Consider the following 19431-nt stretch of genomic DNA (forward strand, 5'->3'; position numbering starts at 1 on the left):
CAGCACTGAGTCATGCTCTTGGTATTGATCTGAAGCACAGTATACATGAAGCACTGTCTACAAGATGAGCACAGAATTTGCATTTAACATTTTATTTGCCACATTCTAATATTTGTTGCATAAATCAAACTAAAAGAAACATTTTACATCACTAATTCTTTAAAAACCTGAACATTTTTTAGAGCGCCATAGCCATTGCCATTTGAGAATTGAAAAACATTGAACTTGTCACCCATACAAATAGATGACTCATTTGTTGACTTCTGACCTCATTAAGACATCAAAATGCAGTGAGTGTTGTTGAGCAACAATGGGTGTTTATGTCCTTGAGCCTGACACAGGCCTTGTGATAGATATGGCCCCATGATGACAGAATCACACAGCTGGGTGACGGAACTATAGGTTGAGCAGAATAGGCTGAGGGAAGGCCTTGGCTCTCTGGAGAGGGACAATACATGGTGCCTGAAAAGAATTGATACGTGCTTTGCCACTAGATGGCAGTACATCAAACTGTATTTTTTTAATGTTAGGTCAGGATGAAGGGCCATCACTGACTACACTGCAGATGGGTGTAGATTTTTTTAAGAAAAAAGGAGCAACAAGCAATTTTTTTAATTATTCTTTTTCTCATTATGAAGCAATTATACTGAAACTTTTTTCAGATATTCTGTACATAATTAATTTTAAACATGGCTGCATCCATGTGGGGAACCACAATATGGTTCATTTGAGGACTCAACAGCAATTTGATTTTTCATCTCGTGCAACGCGAGGAGGCAGACCAGGATGCGGGGACGAATCGTGTAAAATACAATGACACGTTTATTGCAACACAAAACAAGGACGACTACGTAGTTTGCAGGCTAACAGGGTTCAAACATCGACAACATGCACACTTAAACACGAGAATTATATACATGCACACTAACGATACACAACGAGGAGCAGACGTGAAACACAGGGAGGGCGTGGCCATACGGACGAACGAACACACACACACACACACACACACACACACACACAGGGAGACGTTTGGGAGGAGGGGCTGTACCGTGACATCATGTGAGTTGCACTTTATAAAAATAATAAATAATCTCTTTCTCAAATATTGTCGGCTACTTTTTGATGGTAAAAATGAATCATTGTTCCTTTAATTATCTACACCCATCTGTGATAGTCAATGGTGGCTGTTCATAGTTTGAATAAAACAATGCTGACAAGAAGATGAATTATTCTATTCCTTGTAACTGACTATTAATTAGCTTTGCAGCTTTGAAATAGTTTGGCCTGGAGAGTGTTCGTTCAAGTCGAAAATAAAATAAATGAATAGTTTGGAAATAGTGATTAATTGAAACGTAGCCATAATCATGAAACAATGATTTCCAGTGCTAGTAGTTTGTTGGCTCAACTCCAAAGCTTAGGATGTTAATCCGAAATGCCAATATACAAGAGGGGACAATTAGCTGTCTAAAAGCCTAAAGTTAACAAGAAAGCCATTTATAACTGGATAATACACAGTCAAATGTGCTAGATTTGCTTTAAAAGGGCATTAACCAGCACTTAATTCTAGCAATTAGCTAAAGCCAGCAGAAATTCGCAATCACATAATAAGTGTCTAAAAAGTGAAGTGAGATAGTCTTCTGCCAGTGTTCCAGAGTGCAGGTCCAGTAGAGATCAAGCCTTAAGCCTAAAGATGTTAGACGGGCATAAGCGTCAACAAGCCACAGGTAAGACTTTTCCAGTGAACACAACAGGTGCTCCCCACAAGTGTGGAAGGGCTTCTCAATCTTTCTTTGGCTGGTGTAAGCCTCTGGCCTGGTTAATGGAGATAATGCAGGCATCTGAGTCATATTACCTGCTCATATCCCAGCCAAGATCAGTGCCCATGTCCCCAGAGTGCAGTCGCCCAGGAATGTCAGGAACTAATAATCACCCAGATAAACCCCAATTTATAGTGCAGGAAACAATACCTCCACACACAAGCACATACATGTTGGCAGAACACCATACTGCTACCACTGATGTGCAAGAGTATTGCTGTATTGTGGGTAATAGTGAAAAGAATATTTACAAGCAAATAAACATGCCAGGCTTCTATGTTTGATGGTTTTCTACATGCTAGATAGTAACTGAAGTGCAGTGATAGATATCAATAGACAAACAAGTGGCAGTATCCCCTTGCACGCTGCTCTATGTTAAGCAGTAGTAGTGTATGGGCCATATTATATTCCTGTCTACAGTTAATACATAATCTGATTGTGTGGGAGAGGCGTGGGGGTGATTACCCATAACTTCTTAGGCATCTCTGTGGGTAGTCACAACCCTCCAGCATAGCCTTGACAATCTAGCCATCTAGAGCACTCACACACACAAACGTCTCTAAGAGACAAAAGATCTGGAAGATGAAACATTACCCCTTATATAGAATGAGTTATAGCTGTTTATGTCTTAAGAGGAACAGGCTAGACAGGGGAAATAAGGAACCATGCCTGTAAATGTTCCTGATCATCTCATTTCTGTGGTCAAAAGATTTGTTGGTTTTCAATCTTCCAAAGCATTAGCTTTGGACATGGCAAGCATTTGGGTAATCTAGATTGCATGAAAGCCATCTAGACTGTGTGAAAGCTAGCTAGCATTAATTATAGAAAATTATACTTTGCCTGTAGCTGTAAAGTAACAGCTGTTTGTCAAACTGTTCAGAGACTTCAGCGACCATAGTAATTGGTTTTTGTAGACAGACTGGTTAAGATACACCTTAAATAAATCTTGACTGCTTCCATTTAAATTAAATATAAAAGGCAATAGGTTACTTCTTGGTCTAACCTTCAGTACTTCTAATAATATGGAAATTCTATGCAGTGTAACTGTTAGGTCCTTTAATGTTATTGCTTCTTGTTTGGTAATTATCAGATTTGAACAAATTAGGCAAAATAGAAGACTAAGTTGAGGAGGCCGAAATGATAGCGTGTGTGTGTGTGTGTGTGTGTGTGTGTGTGTGTGTGTGTGTGTGTGTGTGTGTGTGTGTGTGTGTGTGTGTGTGTGTGGTGGGGTGAGCACCACCCATGATGGATAAGAGTTTGTGTTTGTGTGTGTGTCTATTAATATCACCCAGTTACAAGCAAGGGGAGTACAATAAGAGGCTGCTTTGAAAGAAAGAGACATTGTTCCAGAGCATCATTCTGAGGTGGAGTCCACTGACCCAGCTCTACTCTCAGAGGTAAGACTGTGCTTTCACATCTTTAACACCTCCTTCCAGCTTCTCCTCCTACTTAGAGATTGTTATGCGCTCTCTCTCTTTCACACTGAATTCCTCTCTCTATAGTTCTCTTCTTTATCATCGTTTTCCAGCAGTACTAGCTACGGTTCAGTCTGGAAGATATATACCTATCATTTGGTTAATACATGTCAATTATTGGATTTTACTTTAAATGTTTAATTAACCGATTGAAAATTGTTTTGGAAATTAGAATAAGGACATTTTTCATTCTAATGTGAAATGCAGTATTACAGTCAGATACTCTCAATCACTCTACAGGCACTGAGATTTTGGAGAAATATCATCGGGATTATTTGTGGTAATATATTTATCATATTAATTCCACTTTTAGAGCAGATATTTAAAGCTACTCTTAAAGTCACGGAAGGTCTGCAGATCTTTAATGCAGGCCTATTTAGGCCTAATGCAAGTCTATTTGTGGCCGAGCACTTGGGGGAAATGGGCAGGAGAAAGCCGGATTGTTATCTGTCTGAAATAGCTGGCATGCCTTTATCCCCCTAATACTGTGTCGCCTGACGCTTTCTTTTTAGGAGATTAACTTCTGCAGTGGGTGGGAGCATGGGAGGATGGGTGTGGCCAGTGTCATTACATCAAAGTGGTCCACGTATTTGATTATGGTGTATCCCACTGGAGTGATAATGTAAAACAGTGAGACCCAGTGAGATAGAAAACAGGCCTACTGGAAAGGCTTTGTGGAACATAGATATTAACTTGAAATTCAGTTTATTCCTTTATAATTGGTGTAAAATTGAATTTATAGACTGAAAACCTAGAAACACATTTCAGTCTTACAGCAAGTTTGTTATTCCTTTTTAATGAATTGACTGATGACTTCAAAACACCACTTCAAATTCAACATTTCCTCAATTTCCAACAATAGACACTTTTAGATTACTCAATATATTGCCATTTACATTAACAGGTAAGTTTTAAGTCCTAAACTTATATACAGAATAGCAAAAATTCTTATTATTTTAAATTATAAGACAAATGCTTGGAATTAAATCTTAACTTGCGAAATATTTGTGCGAGGGAGTTGTGTTAACTTATTGCCTTATTCTGGAAATGGCAGCATCTGAAATATGAGCTCTTTAATAAGTGTGCATGTCTAAGGCAGCTCCCCAAGGACCAACTTCAGTGACCAAAGCCTTTATTTTTGTCCTATAGGTTGATTCCACATTGTAACAATGCCAGAGTGAGTAGATTCTGTTGTTTTCCATCTCCTCTTTATCATGACAGATGGGATGTATTCTTAGAATAGCTGGCTGTGTCTGCTAACTGCTGTAACCAGATTAACAAATAATTGTAATTCTATTGCATTTTCTGTGACCAATGTAATAATATTAACATATACATTCTCTCTGGAATAAGATTAAATTAGTTAAAATATTACTACTGACTCAAAAAATAAAAAACCTACTTTTATCTTGACACTAATCATTTATATCTTTTCTGTTTTCAGCCTAGAGGTAAGTAATAATATGTTTTGGTCAATGCTGCATACATTCTTATGAAATACACTTAAATAAATAAAATTTATAAATGTTTCACCTCTTTTTTTGGATATCATTTTATGTGGGCTATATTTTAGTCAGTCTTGGGTGAATACAAATTTGATCATTTGTTTAGTGGACTTTCAGGCACTAAAAAGAGTGCACTGTCCCACTTAAATTTGAAGCAAATGATTTGCATAAGTGATAGATATGAGTCTGGACAGCACTACCTAAACTGAACATTCTGAACAGGGCTCAAGAAGACTTTTGGCACATAGTTCTCACTTGGGAATCACAGCAAGCTAGGGCTACACAATATGTCATTTGTTAATCTTTATTGCAATATTGGCAGTTTTTTCACTGAATGCTGTGAGCCCTGTGACTGATATCATGTAGCAGTGTCCTGTGAGTGTTTTGGTGTTCACACGATTCACAGTATTCACATGATCCAAATAAACAAATGCAATATATTTTGGTCAAGTATTTAAGCCTTCAGGTTTTTAACTATGTCACATCAAGGTATGACCAGTATGTTTTAATATGTTACAGGCATATCATATTTAATATCATCACAGTATAATTGTCAATAACATGCAACCTTAACTAAAGCCACTTCACAGAGTTTTAGGAAATGTATTTTAATATGAGCAGAAATATTTTGGCACATCAGGTTGACATTTTCCAGTCACTTTATCATCTCATTCTGTTGTTCATTTTCACAACCCTAAGCTCAAATTTATATCACAATTGTTTACTATTCACTAGAAAAAGTCCAAGATTTCAGCCTCCCGTAAGCTGATGCTAAAGGTATGTAGATGCAATAACCGTTTTAATGATCCACACCACACAGACACTCCTCTTTAGGAAAGCATCAATTGAGTAGAAAAGACAAATATGAACCCATCTATATAAACAGCACTCACCGACACACTGATATTCAAAAGTACATCAGCTAAGTGAAGTGTATTTCCATGCGTGCATGCTGGCAGAGTATGATGGTGGCTAAAGCTAAAGAGATGCTGGAACAGGAGTTGATGGACAAGGAGGAAGAGAAGGAGAGGTATCTGGCAGAGAAGGCCCCTCCTGTTCAGACCAGCCGCCTGTCCTTTGACGAGCTGCAGGTAAACCCATGCTCGACACACGTGCACACACGTGTATGCGAGCACCCAAGCTCACAGGATCAAGATGTGTGAGGGTTTTTCTACCCATCCCTCTTAGGAACTGTGTCGGGAGCTACATGCCAAGATAGACATGGTGGATGAGGAGCGCTATGACATCGAGGCCAAAGTACTGCACAACACCAGAGAGGTCTGAACCCTCAGGCATGCCTGTTCTACAGATTGAACCCTGACGTGTGCCTGTTGTACTGAACTCTCACTAGCAACTGTACAGACTGAACCCTCACATGTATGTCTGTTGTACAGACCAATCCTCATGCATGTCTGTTGTACAGACCGAACCCTCACGCACGCCTATGGTACAAACATGTTGACTAACTCAGCAGCTACCACCATAACTACATGATTCTTGTTGTAAGTTGCAGGGTTTTCTTCTATGCAGATTAAAGATCTGAACATAAAGGTGTTGGACCTGAGGGGGAAGTTCAAGCGCCCCAACCTGAGGAGGGTGAGGGTGTCAGCCGACGCCATCTTGCGCTCTCTTTTGGGCTCCAAACACAAGGTGTCTCTGGACTTGAGAGCAAACCTCAAATCAGTCAAGAAAGAGGACACAGAGAAGGTGGGGCATATGTCTATGGTATAGTCTGCATGTTGGCGCAAAGATGTTTTAATAAGACTTAGGAGAGAGCACAGATGCACTCATTATGCATGCTCTGATATGGTCCTAAGGTCGATGTGTTTGTTCTGCAGGAAAAGACAGTGGAGGTTAGCGACTGGAGGAAAAATGTAGAGGCAATGTCTGGAATGGAAGGGCGTAAGAAGATGTTTGATGCTGCCAAGGGATCTGTGCAGTGAACGTGTGAGTGAGCTCCACAATACTGACCAGAGCTCCACAACCACCACAAGTAATGACTCACTAACACTCAAAACAGTGTGATACCAGTCATAGGACAGGGCACAGGGTTGGCCGAGCCAGACCTTTCACTAAAGTGAGTGAATCACAGCAAGAAGGAGCATTAAAAACTACTGGAAATTCCATGGGCACATACAGGCTACACCTGCTAAGAACATATAAACAGGAAGCAGATTCGGAAAAGCTGAAGCTAATCACCACAATGCATGTTAGGGGGGATATTATAGCTTCTAAATGCCTAATAAATAGATAATAGTAGTGGTACCGGCTCAGCAGCTGTGTTTGAATGCAACCAAGAATTGTGTTTGTTAGAAATTCTAAGTCTATGCGGTTACATCCAGGTCAATAACTACAGACATGCCACCATATATACATATATTAATGCATGTACATTACATCGTGAATCCTGTGCTAACTATTCTAAGGTTCATTCACATGTTTGTTGCTAACATAACGATAGTATGCTGTATAATGAATGATGCAATTTTCTTTTAACAGGTCATCTGCATGAACTAAGACTCAGGTGGGGGCAAAGCTGATGTCTGTTCATTCAAGCCAGTTGACAGATCATGCAAATTAGTAGAATTTTTATGCAGTACATGATTCTAAAATTAATATACATGTATTTCCAGCATCTATGAAGTCAGTATGTGAGTTGCTCAAAGTATTTGAAGTTCCTCCAGCTGTGTAGAGAGCTCATTGCGGTGTTTCACATAGACTAACCTGTCTGTCTGGTCTAACGGGACTTGGGACTCTCTGAACAAAATGAGACTGACGCAAATGTATATGTAAAAACCTTCAATTTAATTAGTTTTGACAAGGAAATATTACCACTGGTTTGTCAATCCATTTACAATATGTTTGACTGTGACCTCTTCAATAAAATATTTTCTATGAAATATTACCTTTTTTTCTTGAAAACCACTTTATATATTGTGTTATTTTATAAGAATAAAGACACACTCTCTGATAGTAGAAGAATAAACTCCAGATACATGACTGAACAAAGCTGACTGAATAGGAATCAGGATAAGGTTTATCCCTTCAAATGTATCTTACAATATTTGTTATATTATACAATAACATAATTGGTTGTTTTATAGCACCTTAGTCAGTAAACACAAAAATTGTACTTTTGAGCTTGATTTGCTTTATCCATATTATCATTATGTTTACAAAATACAAAGTATGACATATTATTATAATATGGGATGGAATGGTTTCTTTAATTTGTTAAAACATCTGATAAGTTGGTTCTGTGCTGTGTTGATACTCTTTCAGAATATTCCAGAATTTGTCTATCCTGATATGGTAAGAATAGATGTGCTGCTCACTCGGCGTGACAGGGCAACTGCTGATAAGCACCTCATTGATAAGTAGAAGACCCCACTTATCATTGTTTCCACTGCAACTGTTGACTTAGTCACCAGAGAGGTGGTGCAGACTTACAGAAACAAGCCACTGTGCTTAGATCAGTGCTCTACCAGCTCTGAAGTGCTTTAATAAATATTTATCCTGCACTAATAGAGTGCACATCTTAACCAGTGAGTCTACAATCACTGAGCCTATCTTTCAAATGCTATTTGTAGTTTTACAGGGAATTAGGTCGTCCCACATAATTTTTTTCTAACAGTATTCACTTGACTCAGGAGATTAATGGCAAGCTCCTATGTTGTTACCGTGGTGAGATGCAAGGTGGCAGTGTTTGCATGCAGTTTAAGCTCTTTAAGCTCCTAATGAGAGCATCAGACTTGTCTGGACACACCTTTCTCTCCATTAGACACAAAATAGCACAGTGGTAGCAGAGATTTTGTTTCTGATCTCAGTACATAACAGATTATTATTGAAAACATTATACATTGTCTTACAGCATGGAACTGTTCCATCCGAAACTGTTGCAATAAAAGAGGGTGTAAATTTTGATGACAGTCATTTTAAGACTTTAATTAAATTTTTTTTTTTTTTTTTTTTTTAAGATTTCAGGTGTCACTCAGATTGGTTCCATGTCATTACAAATGCAGAGTCTTTACTCATTTGTAATAATTAGTGTGAAGAAAAGAAAAGATTGCATTTACATTTTAAAATAAGCTAATAGAAATCTCAATTTTATATCACAAAACATATGCATGTACTATGCTAACAGCAATAGTTAAAGTCATCATGATTAATTACAACTACAAAACAGCAGATCATCATTTATTGACCATTAATATAACAATTGCCTTATTTAAATCTCGTCTGTGGGAATTGTGGGAACAGTTCATTGTTGTAGACTACTCAAAACTGACTTAGAAGAACATGTAGGGAAAGGTCTTTTCATTACATTTCTTACAATGGTAATCATCTAGGGCAGGTAATAAAATATTTTACCTGCCTTACTAGTCCAAAAAGACATGTTAGTGTGAGTAAAAAGTAATCTAAATATTGAATTAAATAATGCTGACTGCTAAATTAAAAAGAATATTGGAAACATAATAAAAAAGTGTAATTAATTTAAATTCCAATAAAGACCTTTTAGTTTTTCATGATGTCATGGCTATCTCCCAGTGGGCATAAAGACTTATGTTAGTCAAATGTTAATAGCTGGTATATTTGATTTTGCATTAAAAATGTTTGTGTTATTTATAAAAATAGTTTCATGCTGTTTACCCAGGGCAGTAAGTATTTATGGTAAATTTTCACCATTCTTAAGAAGCTTATGCTTCTTTTCTTTATTTCCTGTCAAATCAATCCAGACAGCTTCATTTATGTTGAGGGCAGGGGCTCAGGGGCCCTTAATAGATGAGGGTCTTTAAGTGTTATTAAATGTGTTTGAAGCCATTGTTGCACAGTAAGAGTAAGTTTGTGAGTAAGTTTGTGAGTCAAAAGAGCACCACTGCAATTGCATCAGGCAGAAAAAAAGATACATCAAGCCTACCTGCACTTACTGTTGAAAAATGTGAAAACTCTCTTGCTACTCTTATTTTATGCATGAATGTTTTATAGTAGTAATTATCTATTGATGCATTTATTTATATGTTATATATTGTTTTACATGAAAGTATAAACTTATTGCCATTATAAATAGCTTATAATTTCCTGGGTGCCAAATATGTTTGCATTCTACTGTTTCTTAAATACAACACAATAGGCTTCTACAAGGGTCAGTTTTAGACCAATTTATTATAATGATACAATAATTAATATTATCTTAATTTTGCATTGTGTTAAAGACATATATGCTACTAAAATGACACACCACTTTGGGCAATATACATAATTTAGAGTAGAAAATATCTATAAATGGAAGCATCTCAGCTGCTGACAGGAAGAGACTTAACAAGCTGGTTAAGATGGTTAGCTCTGTCCTGGGAAGCCCCCTTGATCCACTGGAGGTGGTCGGACATATAATAATGATGGGTAAGATATCATCCATGATGTCTCACTCAATGCAGGACACTGAGTTCACTAGGCAGCTCCTTAAGTGACAGGCTGATTCACCGCAGGTTCTTCCTTCTCGTTATTGTCAGACTTTTTAACAAGACTAGTCTATGTAAGACCACACTCACCAAAACTCAAAATCCAGTTACCTATGCATAATTTGAATGGTCTTGTGTGCAACTATTGCCTTATGTATATACCAAACTGTGCAATAGTGTGTTTTTATTACCTTTTCTACTCTATTTTAATTTTAATATTTATAAATATTATTTTTATTATGAATAATTTTAATTTTATGTTATGTATATAAATCATCAATTAAATATGATCTCATTTATTATTCATGTAAAGCTGTGCTGAATCAAAATTTCATATTTTGAAAAAATATATTTAAAAAAAAAGATATTGCTGTTGTTAATGTTATTGTAACTGACTATCCTCAAACTTATATTTCAATCTACCTCTTGTTTTCACCAGTGTTAGCATGTTGTCAGTATTGCAGCTATGGTAGCAAAACTGTCAGTTCCAGAAAATATGATATATGTGACAGTGATAATGCAGTGTTGGTTAAGTTTAGCTGGAATCTGCTTGCGTATTTCAAGTTGTGTAAACAGCCAGAGGGGAAGGGAGTACTAATAGACAAATGAACTGACAGCTTTACAGCATGACAGTATTTATCTTTAAGAAGACATCTTTTAAAAAAAGTAAAATTTTGAACACTGGACAGTTTTTGTAGCCATGCTGCTAATATTTACACCTTTGCTAAAACCAGTAGGCATTTTTCTGCACTTAATGAATTCCATATTTGACAACAGTGGCTATTGGCAGCAGAGTCACCCCTGGATCTCCCAGCGCAACACTGCATGAAACCACCCAAAAGGGTGGGTCAACTCACACCCAACTGGCTCAGACTACTGATGAACAGGCTAAAATCAACATTTCTTTGTCAAAAGTTCACTCTATCCATTGCTATTATAAATAAAATTCATTTAAAATGGAATTATTATTAAGTTAATTAAAATGCCTGCAATGCATTTGGAATTCAGACTTTGAATTGTGCATTAAAGATGTTGTGTGGAATCAACTGACAAAAGCAAGATAGCAAAATGCGAAACTGTAGCTCAGTGTGACGGCAGCAAGGAGGGACTGAGATGCAAGTGCCAGTGAAAACAGGCACAGCATCAAACTGGCGATAAGCACAAACAAAACCAACAAATGATAAAATAAACATGCTAGCTGCAAGGCTCATAGTGTGGCATCAGGAGAGAGCAGGCTACTCTGCAGAGGTGTCTTCTGACACACTGACAGCACTGAAGGAGAGCACCTGTGGGCTTTATACAGAGAGAGGATAAATAAGGCACAGGTGCTTGTGATTAGTAATCAGGTGATTGGGATTGGGGCAGGTGTTGTGTGTGTGTGTGTGTGTGTGTGTGTGTGTGTGTGCCTCTCCTCCTGCAACATGACATTTGGGATAGTCCCACCACTGAACAAATTCTGCCCGTGAAAACTATGTAAATAGCGTTTACATATTTAAAATTACACTGTTACAGTAGATTTTACCAGGCAAATATTACCAAACTATCCATAACAAAATTTGTAAAACTCAAAGAAGAGATTTTTGCATTTGTCATAGTGTCATGATAAAGGTAAAACTACAAGCATGATCTATGCTACATGAGCTCTCAGTTTTTCTTGCATAAGAGTCATACTGGTAGCATTTAAATTCAATCTAAGTGTCTAGGTCAGAGGTCAAAGATGACTGATCTTGAAGGCGTCAGGCAGGCTGACGTGGCCTGACCTCACATGCTCACAGGTCCTGTCATAAACTGTTTAGGCCCAGTGGACTTTACTATATCTTGCACTGCCCCATTCTCGCTATCTTCACCCCTAACCCCTCTTCGTGGCGAGGCTGAGACAGTTCCATGTTGGGGGGATTAGTTCAGCATTGGCCAGTTGGGCGTGAGATGTATAAATAGGCACAGTGGATCACCAGATAGAATTTGTGTCCACCCATTGTTCCAAGGCGTGTATGTGTGCACATGCTGCAGAATATTCATCTATGAGGAGATAGAGTCCTACAGGTAGTCATGTGATTAGGGGGCAGTTTATAAGCCATTTGGGTTCAGATGCATTGGTATTGCCACCTCCTGAAGCCCACCCCAGCCTGCAGTGCACAGAGGCAGGTAAAACTTCACTTTCTTCGTAAAACTTTTCTTTCAACCGAATGTGGTTGGAATAGGAAAAAATGCATATGCGTAATAAAATGCAAATTTATTTTATACAACTCTTACTAATCAACAAGCATCTCAATAATGTGAAGGTTTCATTTTTATAGCCATATACTGAATTTTTTTATCCATCGCAAAGTACTTTAATTTGCATTCCATTTGATCTTTTATTCCATAAAATAATAATTATTATTATTGTTATTATTGTTGTTGTTATATTATGGTTTTGGTGTGAAACAGATGAAATAAACAGAAACAATATGAAATAATGTGGTAATCTGATGAATAAAAGAAAATCAAACTTAGTTATTTTGCAACAGGATTAAAACCAATATGTTTGAAGAAACAGAACATGAGTAAGTACTGATTTTTTTTATGTCTGTTTACTATAATTAATTTCAATTCAATATTGATAACATTATTGTACATTACACAACGGAGTTTGGTAATTATGAATAGATCAATTTATCTACATATATGTGAAAAAATATATAAATTTTTGTTAGCTAATCTGAAGTTTTTCTCTCCTTTTTTTCTGATTTTAGAGAGGAAGACGGTAAGCGATTAATACGCAATACACGACAAATTTTGTGCAACATAGATCAGTGAATGAAAATGTATAAGAGAGAAGACCAAGCACATGCACTTAAAACACAGCACTGCAGTTTCAGTATCACTGGAGTGAGAAAAACTGAGGTTTATGTGCACCATGGCCAAAGATAAGTCATATGTAGCTATGCATTGCTATTAAATAAATCACCATTCTGTTGGTTTGCTTATCTGTTCATCTTGTTAATAGCAAGGTTGAATATAAGATATAAATAACCTTTTCTGCCGACAACCAAACCCTTCAGTCGACAGTTTTTAGGTCCTGCCATAACAGACACCCTCAAACAATAACCCTGGTGGAGGGGCCACACCCAAATGTGGGATACATTTACCAAAATGCATCGAAAAGTGAGTGCTCCTTCTGGGTGTGGTACTCTTTTGGCAATGTTCCTGTCCCAGTCAAGAATCGCTGCAGGTTCTGGCAGTGGAACAAACACACAGGAACTGCACATAGCCCTGGAATGTTCAACGTGTGTGCATGCCACGCTCTCTGTTGGTAAATACAGGGTGGAGTGGTGAAGTTAGGGGTAAAGGACGTAAAGGACGTTTTTGGCACACAGTCTGTGGGATCTGGCTCTGTGCACCACTTTTACTTCTTCTACATGCCTCAGTAGAGTTGCAGAGCAGTGTCAATCTCATTCCTGCCACCAGCTATCCTCTTGCGTGATTCCTCACTTAACACAGAGCTCATGCAGAGGTGATCTCTCATTGTTCTGCACTGGCAGGTGGCGAGAGAAGTCATATTGTGTTCAGCGGGAGAGTGTCCAGCTGAGCTCCACGAACAGAGGGGCTGTTGTTAGCTGCGTCGCGCTAATCCTGCCCAGTCTTCTGCTTTTGGCTATATGTAACTCAGTTCAGAGTTCCTCCCCTGAGGAAGGTTTTCAGGACCAGAACTTTTAGATGGCTGTCCCGCATGTGGGACAATGGTGTGCCAGCTGGGGGGAGGGGGGTAGCCCCATGTATAGCCGAGTTCTTAATCATGTACAGCTGAGTTCTTAACCATGTACAGCCGAGTTCTTAATCATGTACAGCTGAGTTCTTAATCATGTACGGCCGAGATCTTAACCATGTAGAGCCAAGTTCTTAAGCATGTAGACTGAGTTTGTAAGCACGTAGGCCGAGTTCTTAACCATGTGCGGCCATGTTCTTAACCATTTGTTGCATGATAGCAAGTGTGCACACTATTATGCAATGTGTGTAGGAGGAGGGGGGTGGAAGTGTGGGTCTGTTGTGTGTGATTTATGTGTGAGCAGATGTATTTTCTATTCTCTATGGCAGAGGTACTCATATCACAGTCCTCAAGGTCCACATCTTACAGATGTTTCATTTTATCTAGGAGTCAGGTGTCATTACAAAGTGCCAACCAGTTACATGAGTCACTTTATCAACTACAAGGGATTACAAAATCCAGGAACGGATTTAGAATCGAGGACCAGATTTGAATGCTGATAGAGGCTGGCAGCCATCTCACTGTTCTCTCTGCCTCTCTGCACAGAGAAGGGTATGGGAGAGCAGCCAGAGATAGAGGAGGAGATGGAGGAAGATGGAGCTGCTTCAACTAATTCTAATGATGCTATACTAAGGGCTTTAATAATGGCGCTAATATTACTCATGATAAAAAGCTTTCTTGATCAAATCAAGAATTAGATCCAAGATCAGATTGAAGATTATGACTAGAGTGTCAGAGGTATGTTTACACTGCTAAATGTATACTAATATATTCAGCAATGTATGCCAAACACAAGTCACACTGAATATGTAGTAATAATACAAAAAATGCTAATAATATAAAAATCACCTTTTAAATGATTCTTTTTTTTTTCTTCTCTTGCCCAGGAATGTGTCTTCTTTATTCTAAGGTTGAAATACTGTGTTCATGTTTATACTGTAATAAAAGCCCAGCAGTAACATTATTTTCAAAAGGAAACATCAGGAAGGAGACACGTGGATTTTCAAACAAAACAGGTCTATTCAGAATAAAGGAAATGCAAACAAAACCCAATAATAGGATTAAGCCAAGCATGACCTAGTGCAGGAAAGCTTTGAGTAATTGCATATTCCAGAGCTTACTTCTCTGCAATGTCTGGAATCAGGTGAGAAACAGACATGACTTCATTCGCTAAATGATGGCACAGGTTGCATGAATAATGCATCAGGAGACTCCAGGCAAGTCCTTCTGCAACATTCTCATAGGTCCCCTTAAAAACCATATGCTATCTATGTCTAACCATTTTTTCTCAGTCAGTCAAGATTCTTTATGGTTTGGTGAGATGTACTTCCAACAAAAGAAGCTTGAATGACAACAAGGCCTATGGTTTAGTCCTAGGACCCTGATGGGTATGATGGATGTGATGTAGCATTACCCAGAGCTCTTTGAACTTTCTTCCTCCATAGGTGCAGTTGTGGAATATGGCGAGGAAGGTAGGAAAGGCAGTTTAATTCATTAATACTTTATTCTCTTATTATCATTATCATGAATTGTTTTAAAACTTTTTTATTACCTCCTTCAAAATAACTGGTTGCCACAGAGGAGGTGAAACCTAAACCAAAGTGAGTGACTGTGGGGGGAACAATACATATCCATACACAATATGTGTAGAAAGGGAATACTGGAGTTTTACTATTATTTCCAGAGCTTTTCTGCCAGCCCTTGTACCTCCCAAAATTCCTGATGGGGAGAAAGTTGACTTTGATGTGAGTACAAATTAAATAAATGCTTGGACCGTCATTGGTGTTGAAAAAGTTTCTATTTTGAAACATATTATTGTAACGTGCAAATAGGCTGATGTTCTGGTGCCTTTTGAGCAGGATATCCACCGTAAGCGCATGGAGAAGGACTTAACTGAGCTACAGTCCCTAATTGAGGCACACTTCGAGAGTCGCAAGAAAGAGGAAGAGGAACTCATTGCCCTCACCAGCAGAATAGTGAGTCCAAAGAGTATTGTGCTTACAAACTGTAACTGTAGGTTTAGGGCACCTAAAAATAGGAGCAACTTGTTTTCCACTGAATATAAGGAAAAGAGACGATCAGAAAGAGCGGAGCAGCAGAGAATCCGGGCGGAGAAAGAGAAGGAGCGGCAAAACAAGCTAGCGGTGAGTTACCTTTAAAAGTACTTTCATCCCTCAAGGGTTTCTATTTTTTATTAATATTGTACTTTACAGGAAGAAAAGGTACGAAAAGAGGAAGAGGAGGCCAAGAAAAAGGCTGACGACGATGCCAAGAAGAAGAAAGTTCTGACCACCTTGCAGTTCACTGGTTACATGCAAAAGGTACTTTGAGTGAATCCACAGAGGATGTGAACTCATGGAAATAGTTGAGAGGATGAGTTATGAGTGTTTTATTTGACAGACGGACAAGCGGGGAGGGTCAAAGAAGCCAACGGAGAGAGAGAAGAAGAGAAGGATCCTCAGTGAACGCCGTAAAGAGCTCAACATTGACCACCTGGATGCCGAGAAGCTCAGGTACAGACTGAAAAAAACCCCCACTTGAACCCAATTAAAAAATGTACTGTGAATCTCAAAACTTAACAATTATAGACAGTGGTACTAAGGCATGCATGCCAATGTCATTTTTAAAAATCCTGCACAACCACAATGCAAAGGCCTATAGGTACTTTAGACACTGGTTAATCCTGTTTGTCATGTCTTAGAGAGAAGGCAAACGAACTTTGGAAGTGGATGTACCAACTTGAGGCAGAGAAATTTGAACTTCAGTACACACACATGCATCAGAAATATGAGGTATGGCTTTTGACCTGAGACTGTGCTTAATATAGCACCATGGCAAGCATAAAAGGGACAGTAACTTCTTTGTTGAAAGAGAACTTTCATATGGAAGCAGGTTTACAAAGCAAATAAAGTGTAAATCAAAAGGGCGCCTCGGCCAGATTTGGCAGGGTCATCTGGTTTTACTGTATGTCTTGTTGAATCAGTTCCCAGACATTTGATTGGCATGAGAAGAAAATTTCAAGCTTGGAATGATCCTGAGAAGCTTGTCTCATATCTCCGATTTTGCTTGTCTTAGGTCACTGTCTTGAGAAACCGAGTCAGCGATCACCAGAAGAAGTGAGTGACACACTACACTTTCATCTATCGTGTCACATAACCCCAAGCAAATGGCAACTCCTGAATATAAATGACAGCTCTTAACTAAAACATAACTTTGACCTAAGTAACCACAAACAACCTAGACATAACTAATGTACTACATCTCAAAAAACATAATGATTTTGCACACTTTTTGGTGTCTCTGTGACAGCCACAGTTAATGCCCAGCTATGGCTGGAAAGGCCAGGCAGAGTCTCTGCTTGTTTACTTAATTCTGGAACATTCTGTTTAAGGTAGCAGCTGGTGCTTGTTGTTGCCTGTGACATGGTGTTTTTTTTTAAACAACGCAATGGGGATAACTACACAAGTCACCGAGTTAAATAAAGGCATCTCAAAAAAGGGCAGTGCTTGGCACCCTAAGCATATGTGAACACCTACACACAAACACACAGACACACACACACACAAACACACACTTGTTCAATCTGGGTGGGTATAACAGCAAGCAGTAAAGACAGCTGCAAAACTACACTAAGCCAAGTATGAAGTCAGAGAGTATAATTTTATAACACTGAGCCCTAGCTCTGCTGGACATCCATAACTGGGCATTCAGTGGCTTTACTGAGCCTTTAAACACCATGTATTATAAACACCATTATAACTGTGTAAAAAAGTAAAATAAATAATGGTGTTGCATGTTGTGTAATGTCTATGATGGCTTTATGGTGTTTTAAGTTGTAGAAATATAGAGGTTGTTCATTTTGGTTTTGTGTGTCATAATTACAGTCTTTACTCATGCAGGATCTGTGGCAACTTGTAAAGATAACATTCATAATCTCCACCCATTTCTTAAGTAATGTCTAGAACAACAGCCACAACACCAAACTCCTGTGCTTTTGTGCACCCCCCAAAAAACCAACCCTCTTTCAGCATTATCTCATGATTTCTAAAATATCTTTGTAGGTTACCAAGAACCAATACAAAATGGGGATTTTATATGTGGGAGACAATGATAAAACATTAATTATTCCTTGAATTTCTTGAAGTTGTTTTAGCTGCTTCTTTAAGGACATCCATAAAGACAAAGGTTGAAATGAGATTTCTGTATCTCCCTCCCTCCCTTTGTGATGATCTGCCACTCTTAAGAGTTGTTCATCAGAGACAGGCTTGTGGAAATGCCAGAGGGCTTATAGCATGTTGTAAGCAGGTTGGCACAGGGCAGGGCAAGCAGAAGATGTCAAGTTAGCAAGTGGAAACAAAAGGTTCCTGGCAGCTGTTGCCAGGGGGCTAAGAAGGTTAAGGCTGTAGTGCAGTCGTTTAGAGTGCAGGAGGTTTGAGATTAACTGGGCGCTCCTGTGAGACTCCTGTCCACAGAACATCCATGGCTTTGGGAATGGCAGGGGAGGGACTGTCTTATGGTACTCCTCTACTGCACTGAGACCCAGGCAACAGAAAAAACTTCAAAGATTTTTTAAATATCCCCACAATATGTAGGTTTCAAGTTCCAAAAGAGTACAAAACTGCCTTTTGTTTATTTGTTTGCTTTTGTTTTGGGTTTATTTTGCTGTTCGGTGTTTAAAGTATTTGAAGTTTTTACAATATTCAGTCACCATTCCTCTTTGGACATTTGTTCCTCCTTTGAAATTTGAATTTGTTAAAGAACATAGAGAACTTATGTTGGAGAACTCTTAGAGAAATTAATTTTACATACATTAATTTATGCATGTTTATAGGCTATGTATATTTGTATATGCATTGGTATATTACTACATATTATTGCTATTAGTTAATATGTCATTTTGTCCTGCCATTTCTCCTCCTTTAGTTCTAAAGGGCCCAGGAGGAAGAGAGGCCTGAGGAAATAGGAAAGACTCACTGGGGGAGTGAGGACATGCTTGAGCTTCAGGGTGGCCCAAGTGACCTTCAGCCAGTTCCTGAGGACTAACTATGATATGGCAAACTCATGATTATTCAAAGAATTCTGCAAAGGCCCATGCATAATAAAAACACATGATCATTTTGATTCCAAACTATGCACATCTTAAATAATAGCTGGATTTGATTCCTAGAAATAGTTACGCAAATGTAGGTCAGCAGTAAACCCGCACAGATCTGTACCCATCCTTGTGTTTGTGTTTTTTTACAAACTTGATAAATATGAAAGCATACATATTTTTTATTTTGTTTGATTTACTGAGCTTTGTATAGCCGAAGTCTATACAAATTAATCACTAATCACTAGAGTTGGGGAGTATTTTTTTGTTCGAGGATTTCCATTGCCTGACTTGACAAGAGCTCATTAAACACCCCAATTCCTGTGTGTCAC

At 38.4% G+C, this 19431-nt stretch overlaps 2 protein-coding genes across 6 annotated transcripts; both read left to right on the plus strand.

Annotated features, from left to right (window-relative positions):
• The first annotated feature begins 3130 nt into the window (after nt 1-3130).
• Nucleotides 3131-7702, plus strand: tnni1b (troponin I type 1b (skeletal, slow)). Of its 4 annotated transcripts, XM_027000595.2 has the most exons (11): nt 3155-3217; nt 3536-3575; nt 4445-4472; nt 4740-4746; nt 5123-5175; nt 5536-5577; nt 5760-5891; nt 5989-6078; nt 6331-6507; nt 6639-6747; nt 7300-7702. In XM_027000595.2, exons 6-10 carry the CDS (start codon nt 5569-5571, stop codon nt 6741-6743), a joined length of 513 nt encoding a protein of 170 aa, XP_026856396.1. In that variant the 5' UTR covers nt 3155-3217; nt 3536-3575; nt 4445-4472; nt 4740-4746; nt 5123-5175; nt 5536-5568; the 3' UTR covers nt 6744-6747; nt 7300-7702. The 4 variants fall into 4 exon arrangements, with proteins under 4 accessions (XP_026856394.1, XP_026856392.1, XP_026856396.1 ...); XM_027000593.2 differs by lacking the exon at nt 3536-3575 and having other exon boundaries at nt 3131-3217; XM_027000592.2 differs by lacking the exon at nt 5123-5175.
• Nucleotides 7703-12288: 4586 nt separating this feature from the next.
• On the plus strand, nt 12289-19222 carry tnnt2b (troponin T type 2b (cardiac)). Of its 2 annotated transcripts, none has more exons than XM_027000588.2 (13): nt 12289-12400; nt 12770-12805; nt 12995-13005; nt 15453-15479; nt 15587-15608; nt 15692-15752; nt 15867-15983; nt 16074-16151; nt 16221-16328; nt 16408-16520; nt 16709-16799; nt 17083-17123; nt 18931-19222. In XM_027000588.2, exons 1-13 carry the CDS (start codon nt 12348-12350, stop codon nt 18968-18970), a joined length of 798 nt encoding a protein of 265 aa, XP_026856389.1. In that variant the 5' UTR covers nt 12289-12347; the 3' UTR covers nt 18971-19222. The 2 variants fall into 2 exon arrangements, with proteins under 2 accessions (XP_026856389.1, XP_026856390.1); XM_027000589.2 differs by having other exon boundaries at nt 12290-12404.
• Nucleotides 19223-19431: the final 209 nt, after the last annotated feature.

This window comes from Electrophorus electricus, chromosome 3 (assembly GCF_013358815.1).
Source record: "Electrophorus electricus isolate fEleEle1 chromosome 3, fEleEle1.pri, whole genome shotgun sequence".
Classification (NCBI taxonomy): Eukaryota; Metazoa; Chordata; class Actinopteri; order Gymnotiformes; family Gymnotidae; genus Electrophorus; species Electrophorus electricus.

Excerpts from the sequence above, each read along its gene's own strand:
- tnni1b (XM_027000591.2), top strand. Across the intron at positions 5,892-5,988 it reads TGTCCTTTGACGAGCTGCAG|GAACTGTGTCGGGAGCTACA; the intron begins GTAAACCCATGC and ends CATCCCTCTTAG. Across the intron at positions 6,079-6,330 it reads TACTGCACAACACCAGAGAG|ATTAAAGATCTGAACATAAA; the intron begins GTCTGAACCCTC and ends TCTTCTATGCAG.
- tnnt2b (XM_027000588.2), top strand. The coding sequence starts at position 12,348 with ATGCATTGGTATTGCCACCTCCTGAAGCCCACCCCAGCCTGCAGTGCA. Across the intron at positions 16,152-16,220 it reads AGCGGCAAAACAAGCTAGCG|GAAGAAAAGGTACGAAAAGA; the intron begins GTGAGTTACCTT and ends TGTACTTTACAG. Across the intron at positions 17,124-18,930 it reads GTCAGCGATCACCAGAAGAA|TTCTAAAGGGCCCAGGAGGA; the intron begins GTGAGTGACACA and ends CTCCTCCTTTAG.